At 32.0% G+C, this 9,178-nt stretch overlaps 3 protein-coding genes across 3 annotated transcripts in view; 2 read left to right on the plus strand and 1 right to left on the minus strand.

Annotated features, from left to right (window-relative positions):
- Nucleotides 1–2,821: 2,821 nt before the first annotated feature.
- On the minus strand, nt 2,822–3,402 carry HELRODRAFT_178006 (hypothetical protein; the record flags this gene model as incomplete). The annotated part of the gene is made up of 3 exons (XM_009026147.1): nt 2,822–2,967; nt 3,151–3,220; nt 3,289–3,402. The coding sequence occupies 3 exons, from the start codon at nt 3,400–3,402 to the stop codon at nt 2,822–2,824; spliced, it is 330 nt and encodes a 109-aa protein (XP_009024395.1).
- Nucleotides 3,403–4,472: 1,070 nt separating this feature from the next.
- Nucleotides 4,473–4,887, plus strand: HELRODRAFT_85437 (hypothetical protein; the record flags this gene model as incomplete). The annotated part of the gene is made up of 2 exons (XM_009026047.1): nt 4,473–4,706; nt 4,771–4,887. Coding segments are annotated over 2 exons (351 nt in total), but the record flags the coding sequence as incomplete, so codon positions are not given.
- Nucleotides 4,888–8,617: 3,730 nt separating this feature from the next.
- HELRODRAFT_178008 (hypothetical protein) overlaps nt 8,618–9,178 on the plus strand; it is a gene marked incomplete at both ends in the record, with an annotated part of 2,677 nt that continues 2,116 nt past the window's right edge. The window contains one exon of the mRNA XM_009026148.1: nt 8,618–8,677. Within this exon, the coding sequence (XP_009024396.1) occupies nt 8,618–8,677 (60 nt within the window). The remainder of the gene's footprint in view (nt 8,678–9,178) is intronic.

Below are 9,178 nucleotides of genomic sequence, written 5' to 3' on the forward strand. Positions count from 1 at the left end.
CTAGACATACATAGCAGTCGTTGCTACCGACGTCCAAGATGACAAAACTGAAGTTGCTCTTCTTGACAAGTCTGTGCATAAGTGCGTCGTTATTCAGCAGAGATCTACAATGCCCGTCTGTTATTTTGAATATTTCGTCAAACCACAGCAACAGATTCCAAAAGTCGAACAAACTTTTTCTGCTTGTTGCATACCTGAGAATATTTTCCGACATTTTCTTACTATTGAATATTAGTTCGTTGTTTTCGACAGGATATTTTGTTACGGTATAATTATTGGTCGAGTAATTATCGAGTATTTTAGCGTTGGAAGCTACGAGTATTTCCACTTGATGTCCAAGCTTTGATAATTCAAAACCGAGTCTCGAATAATAAATTAGATGCGAGTTCACTGAGTTTGGGATCATTAATATTTGATGCTGCTCAGTCGGTCCGAATGCTAGTGACAGCAAGATTGTAATTATCGGTATCGCGATATAATTCATTATTTATTTAGTAAGTGACAACAAAATTAGTAACGTATTAACATTAAAATTGTTTAGAAACAATTTTTTACCAAAATTTTGTATATATTAAAATTGTGATTAATATCCCTCAAGAAACTTATAACGATAATAAATAATAACTTAATTGAATTAATAATCTTGTTGAACTTACATAAATTAATAAGAACAGATAACACGTCTGAGATTTCTAAGAATTCAACCATTATAATATCTAAATTGAAAGGCGTTACCGACAGAGTTCGTACCAAGTCCATTCAGGCTAGAAAAAATCTAGTTGCATCTGGTTATGTTATAATTACTACTTTGTTACTTATGCTACCGATTTTTTAAATTTGGAAATTAAATTATTCTGTTCTATCATTTAAATTAATTATAACGAAAATTAAAATATAATAATAATGATAATGATAACAGTAATAATAATGATAATACTAACAATAATAATATTATTTTTATATTAGAATCATATCATAATATTATTTATATTTTATGTTATTCATATTATTTATTATTGACAATACATATTTAAATAAATTATTTCATTTAAAACTCCAGTGGGTTTATTGAAAATGTCCAGAATCTCGTTAGCAAGTTATATTGAACAGGATTCCAGTAAACAGAACGTCTGCTGTTATGATCCGTCTATAAAATAATAAAAATTATTAAAAGAATAAGAATAATTAGTAACAATAATATTTATAATAATAATAATATCAATAATAATAATAACAATAATACTAATAACAATAATAATTATTGCAGAGCTTAGATAGTAATGAAGCAAAAAAGATGAGAAAATTTTTTAAGAATAAATAAAAGCCGAAATAAAGTCAAGTGGAGGAGTTTTGTTGAGCAAGGAGTTAAGGAGCTTTAGAACTTTTTCTAAGGTGACAACTGAAAAAGAAGAAAAAAGTGAAGAAGAAAAAAATCTATGGTTTGAAAAAGAAATGCTAGAAGAAGCAATTGTTGTTGTAGCAATAGATTGATGAATAGAATTTATTATGTCCTTGAAAAAGTTAGCAAAAGAAGGTACAAAAGTAAGAAATTCAGCATAAGAAATATGATGATCTGAGCGTTTATAAAGGATGTTGTTGAAAAAAAATGTCAGAGATCACGAGAGTTGCTGCAGTTGTTGAGAGTGTTCTTAATAGAATCGATCCTAGACCTCACAATGCATCACGAGCAGCACGTTTAGCATTTTGTAGTTGACGAAATTGAGCGCTGATTTGTCATATTTGTAGTGACGCTCCATACGACGGCAATTTCTTCTAGTAGTTACTGTTTCTTGGAGTAAAGAACATCGAGAGTGGGAGCTCTCACGGGAAGAGTAATGCTTGGGTGGTGCGTGTTTGTTGACGATGTCATTTAAAGTTGAGTTTGGAGCTGATGTAAACTCATCGACTTCCGAATCTTATGAGAACAAATCATCAATTACTCTGTTTAATTTAAACGACAACATGACGAAAGCTGCGACGCCATTCAGAAGAGCGGCTTTGTTGACAGCGGTCCTTACAAGCAAACATTTTCATCTGGCTAAGCGTTTGTTAACGCTGGGTTTTTTCTCAGGTTATTGTAGATTGATGAACGTGTCGAACGCAAGTTCCAAATATTTAATTGAAACTTGATTTTTATCCATATTCTAAGAGTACGGAGAAAATTTTTGGGTGTTAAAAAACTAAAAAGTTTTTTGCGAGTCCATTCGGTTGCTCAAGAGGAAGGTTGCTAGCTGCATTTGAGCCTCCTCGTTACTAGATGTCTGCCTTCGCTTTCTTCTAAGGTTGGCGCTGCAATAAGTGTCGCCTGCATAACATTTGAATTTTAGATACATTTTTAATTCAAATAATAAAAGTACTAAACAAGCTTTTTTTTAAAAATATAGAGTAAACACGATATAATAAAAATTTTTAAAATTTATTCGCTCTGTTTACAATCATCTTTCAATCGTGCTTTATAATTGTTTAAATTTATTTACCAACGCTGAAAATTTTACAAAACTCACAAACTGTTTGCTCAATTTTTTGTCTGTCGTTTGTTGATTCGTTAAATCGATAAAACCGAAGTTGGTTGTTTGCAAAGAGCACTGGAACGTGTTTTAATTTGATTCGACATTTAGACAAACAAAACTTTTTTTCATGCCTTATATATATATATATATATATATATATATATATATATATATATATATATATATATATATATATATAAGGCATATGATATATACTCTTATAAATTATTTGGAAACTATAAAATAGCTGAGAATTTGTTGAAATTTAGTTTAGTTTGTAAGCACTGATTTGATAAGCAACGATGAATTGTTTACTCTTCAGGTTCCTGGTGGTCGGATCCTTCGTAGCCAGCTACGCAGAGGTTCCATCTAGTAGCGACGTGAAGAGGATCGTTGATAAGCACAATCTCCTGAGAGCGCAAGAAAGATCTCCTAACATGCTTCCAATGGTATGTTGCTTGGTGTTTTTTGTTTATAAATTGGATTTCTTATTGCGCGTTAAATGCTGCTTACACAGCTCTTTATCAAGTTCAATCAGTTGTAAAATAATGAGGCGCATTAAGCATAAATTTGATGTAACAAGGGAATGTACCACAGGGCGATTCAATAATCATGTCACGGTTTTTACGTCATTTTCAACCCCTCCCCTTTTCTATGTCACATCCGGTCACGCCCAGCTGACCATCCCCTCCCATTCTACAACCTATAATCTATTAATAAATTAACAGATTAAAGATACTATAATGACCTAAGTACAAAGTTTTAAATCAGAATAAACCTGTCTCTCGTAACGATCCAGTTCATGCTCATGTCTAATTCGACAGTTCGGTCCATACTGTTGCCAGATGTGGCTCCGTGGGAACCAATGAAATGCGTGTATCATTGCCAGCATTGTCTACATTCAATCCTGTACACAAAAAATTGTGTGTGTTTTCTTTTCTGTTGCTTAATATTAAAATTGAACAGTAAACATCCGAAACTTGAAAATTGCAATAGAATAAATGTCTACATTTAGTGATGGTCCACACACATCACCTAACATTGGTGGGTCTATATATCAATGTCAAAATAGTCTTACATTGATGATGCAGATGATTTTTACATTAAAATAACTTTTATAAAGTGGGCGTGTCTTTCAGAGGCTCATATGGTCCATCATGGAACCACATTTTAATTTGAAAATATTTAAAACTGAAATGGTAGCAGCAGTGCTCTGCCTAAATATTGAACGTTACCAGACCTGGCAGGTTGAAACGTATCTGAACTTCGGCAGCAGCCTAAAGACAGTATCCGTACGTACGCATCAGGTCAACCCCCTCTCTCCCCCTGTTACACATTGTCACGCTGCGTGGCGTAAGTTTTGAATGGCCTCTTGACAATTTTTTTAATAATAAACTGTTTTTAAAAAAACTAATCTGGCACACAGAGAGCGCTCACTGAAATCCTGCTTCATTTGACGATAATTTAAATTTTAAAAAATCATCGCTAATAGGCCTAGTGCTAACTTTGTTAAATTAAGAAAATAAGTCAAAAAAATATATATAAATTATGCAAATTTAATCTATTTTCAAATCTACTTCAATCGAAAAATTTATTCTGGGAAAACGTAATTTAGAAAATTTATTTAATTTATTGAACAATATTTTAAAAACGTACAGAAAATTTTTCAACTAAATATTTTTACATTTTGATAAATTTTTACTATCCAAGTACATAAGCTTCGGTACGATGTGTGAAAATGTTTGAAGGGCGGCGTGACGGCCTAGTGGTTGGGCTTGCCTGCTGTTTCGCAGTAACCAGATTCGAATATGACAAAGAGATTCCCGCTTATCACATCCCCGTCTGTGATGCGTCGCTAAGCATGTATTCATATACGTGTTTGGGACGTTTTGTTGAATCCTCAAAACTTTGGAAGAGTGTAATTGACCTTTATCCTTTTAACCTTTGAATGATTTCCAGAAATGGAGCAGCAAGTTGGCGAACTACGCAGCATCATGGGCTCAGAGATGTTCGTTCGAACACGGCCAGCCAGCAGAAGCCAAAAATGATGGCTACATTGGACAAAACCTGTACGTGTCATCATCACCAAATGTTAATTTCGAATCCGCCATTCAGAGCTGGTATGACGAGAAACCTTACTACAACTACAGCAGTAACACTTGCCGGTCCAATAAAATGTGTGGCCACTACACACAGGTATGCAACTGGGCATCATCGTTACATGCATATGTGTAACTTTTCATACAAATGAAACAAACAGATAGTTTGGGCGACGACCACTGAAGTAGGTTGCGCAGTTCAGGTGTGCAACAATGGCATTTCAATTGCTGGCTACTCCAGTGGACACATCATTGTCTGCAACTATTTACCGCCGTGAGATTATTTGCGTTTCAATTTAACTAATTTAATAATATATATTAAATCATATACTTTTTTAGTCAAAAATTGTTGCCAAATTAAAATTTTATAAATTTTCAGAGGTAATTGGCGTGGTAAAAAACCATACTAAATGTGAACGATACAGACCGTCTGCACAACTTGCGACAACTACCTTTATTTGGTCCCAAATTGATCTTTAAGAGTTTTTAACTAAGTTCAAACTAACTTTGGAAATATTATCAAAAATTTGATTAAAAATAAAAATCCGAACATTAAACAACATTGTTTAAATTTCATAATAAAAAATTTGAAAAAGTTTTTTGAACTGAGCTGCAGCGTGTTAAAGGAGCTACCCGATCTATCGTGTTTTACTAATCAACAACCTATGCCAACATTAGAACATTCAACAAGCAGAAATAGATCACTAGATAAAAAATATATATCTGAAACTTTAATAATGAACAATAAAAGCATGCATTTATTATTATATTAAAACACGAACTAACTCAATTATAAAACTCAAATGTTTTTTGCTGTTAAGTAGAGCTTTTTAAATAGTTTGTTAACGACGCTACTTACAAACACCGGTGATTTATTATTGTTATAATAATAATAATAGTAATAATATTATTATTTTTATTGTTCGTTAATCATGGTCTAAGACGATTTACAGATGACTCAAGGGCTTATCTGAGTCCAAATATATCATCAAAAAATCATTCTAAGTATATGAGCAATTTTCTAAATTTCTTTTTTTGGCTTTCCAGGGATCATTTCAAGCTTTTTTATCGTCACATCACCAATAGTTCCTAAAGCTCATACAACTACTGGCATTACTCTGCATTTAACGTTCCATATTCGTGAAATTTCGATTTCTAGACCAATATACTTGCACCAATCTTGCCGATTTCTAGACCTACTTGCATCTCTTTTCTGCTTCACTCAAAATAACATTTGAGTTAGTCGGTGCCGATACTTCTATCAAAAGGATTACATTTTCAATCTCATTCATGATAGTGATATCTGGTCTGTTAGCATCAATCTTTCTGCCTGTAATTATTTGTATTTATTTTAAGCTTATATTTAATTCAAATAAAACAGAGGTCATACTGGGCTCATTTCATTCAATGAACAGGTTACATGACCCGACATCAATTAGGATTGGTAACAGTGATATCTTTGAAGACACTCTATGTTGTCTTCGACAAGAAATTAACTTTTTAAAATCATATTTCATCTATCGCAAAGGCTTGTAATTATCATATTAAGGAAATACGCTACATCAGACAGTTATAATCAATCAATCTGGCTGGAAATCTGGCACGTTGTTTGTTGTTGTCCAAACTTGATTAATGCAATTCAATAATGTTTGGCATATCTCAGAAGCAGGAAACACGTCTTCAGAGGCTAACAAATCTGGCTGCCAGTTGTGCTCAATATACACCACCTCATCGTCTAATATCTGCGACATCAAATTTAAAAAACCTTCACTGGCTCCCGTTTCATTACCGTGTTCAGTATAAAATCGCCTTCATTGTCTTCAGGTTGTTGTCGTCGCACTCGCCGTTCTACCTCGACAGTCTTTTTCATCTAAATAAGAACAATCAACATCTTCGCTCTGCCAAAGAACCGACAATTTTTCAAAATATTTCGTCAACCAACATTGGAAAAAGAGCATTTCGCCACGCTGCTGCAACTGTCGGGAATAATCTATAATAATTTTGTTTGCGAATTGTTCTTCAATAAATTTCCAATTGTACAAGGTGATAAATTGTTCATTAAAAAATTTATCATCAAAACCACAAATTCACAAGACGGTATAAAGATTGCAAAATTTTAAAATACAATAAAACTTGAAGAAATCGGAAAATTTGTAAACCCAAAAAAGCATAAACTCAAATCTGAAAAAGCAAAATGTTTTTCTGTTAATTTCATTCATAATAGTATTTGCAAAAATTATGTTTGTTGAAGAATCAAATTGAAACTTATATTTACATGTAAAAAGTGTTTTTTTTCTTATCATTTTTTTGAATAAATTCGTTAATTAAATCATTTATTTAAATCATTCAATTAAATAAGTTCATTCCGTTTGGCATATCTTTATGAAAATGAAGAAGAGGTACGGAATTGAGTTTTTTTTGTTCCATTGTCGATCTTAGATATGTTATGTCCCTTCTAAGCCAAAAAATGACCATTCAGCTCTGGCGGAATAGTTACACTGGATTTATTAACATGGAGCGTTTTCAAAAGTGAAATAAAATTAAAATAATTCTAATTTTTACCAATAAAAAAATAAAATTTTCTAGGATAACATTAAAACTCATCCGCCAGTAATTGAAATTGAAAATTTAAAACGATCGTTGGAAAATTGTCGTGATGTTTCAGTCGGGATTAACACGAATAGAACTTATTTCAGAGGATTCTTTTCCTGTGTTTTACTGAAAACCAAGTTGCAACCAAATATATGCATTGGCTTTCTACGCATGTGTAAGTTATGCATACATTTAAATAAAAAATATTTGCTTTATACAATGCACGCACATGCACGAATTCATATAAATTCAATGAAATTGAATAAAAAAATCATTATAAAAAAAATCATAAAAAATATTTTTTTTAGAGTTGAATAAATAATTAATTCTGTTTGAAAATTAGTAGTAGTAGTAGTAATAGTAGTAGCAGCAGCAGTAGCAGTAGTAGTAGCAGTAGTAGTAGCAGTAGCAGTAGTAGTAGTAGTAGCAGTAGTAGTAGTAGTAGTAGTTGTTGTAGGTAGTAAAGTACGATGCAAATGGAGCCAGTTGAGTTTGTTGTCAGACACGCAATGACAGCCGATAATATTGACTACTGTTCGTCGAGTAATTAGAGCCTGCTTTAATTAAATTTTCAATGCAATAAATGAAAAAATATGTGGAGCTAATGAAAACGGAATGAAACTATTATTAAATAAAACAAGTTTTTTAAAATTTTTAAATGTTTAAATGGAAAACACTGCTTTGGTTCAAGTTGTAGCCAGTTTCAAATTTTTAGGTCAAGACGCACAATGTCCAAAAATTGTTAAATTCAAAAAAATTATTGAAGACACACAAAATGTCGTGTGTAAATATAATTTCATAATCAAATAAAATTTTAAAACTAAAACTGTAAATTGTAATGTTATACAAAGAAGAACGAGGAGCCAACGCAAGATTGCAACATTGGAAGGGGCACACAAAATTTGTTTATCGGTACTTCGCTAAAAAATTGGAAACACGCACCTAACTTTTGCATGTCCGTAAAAAATAACGACGTCTAACAAAAATTCGTGAATTGAATACAAACAAAAATGATCTGCCAGCATATGACATGCATAAATAAGAGATTACCAGCGAGTACTGCTGAAATATTCATGTTGATGTCTCAATTTATCGATCCAGGTCTTTTCAGAGTTGAATAATAAATCTGTTTAAAAAGTGGTTGTAGTGGTAGTTTTGGTTTTGCACTCAAGAAATTTGATAATGATTTACGATCAACCGTTAGAAAAATCGAAAAGTTTGTTTGTTTGCTTGTTTGTTCTAATTTAACGGCATTGAAGCTCCCATAATGGTGTTATGGTGTGCCTTATCGCGATTTAGCTTATTTTGTTTATTTTAAAAATATTGTCAGTTAATCAATACTCGTTATCATCTCCAATCATTTATCAATTTTTTAATCTATTTATTATTTAGTTTCAAGTATGATTTTCTTTAAGAATGTCAAGAGCCATCACCACCGACAGGGAAAATCCCGACCAAGCTCATCTAAGCACTAACGTAGGACCAATTTCAGATATAAGTAAGACCCTTACCTAGCTAATCGTTACGTTTAAAAGGCCTACAGACCGACACCATTCATACAGAAGCAGTGCAAAAAGACCGTCCAAACCCACCATCCGACTCCCGCCCTGAGCATATATTAGGAACCGTAATTATTGCTGTGTCGAAATGTTAAACACGAAGTTAAATAACGCCGAAAATGCTGTGATTTTCATCAACAATATATATATATAAATATATATATATATATATTTGTGTGTGTGTTTCTATATAGTAGCTATATATATAGTTGTTTTATGTGTATATATATATATATATATATATATTCTTTTTGGTGGCCTATAAAGCTTAATAAGCTTGTATGGTCTCCAAGCCATTTTTTTGTGGTTAATAATATATATATATATATATATATATATATATAATATATATATATATATATATATATATATATATATATATTCTTTTTGGTGGCCTATAAAGCTTAATAAGCTTGTA

This window comes from Helobdella robusta (assembly GCF_000326865.2).
Source record: "Helobdella robusta unplaced genomic scaffold HELROscaffold_45, whole genome shotgun sequence".
In the NCBI taxonomy this organism is placed as follows: Eukaryota; Metazoa; Annelida; class Clitellata; order Rhynchobdellida; family Glossiphoniidae; genus Helobdella; species Helobdella robusta.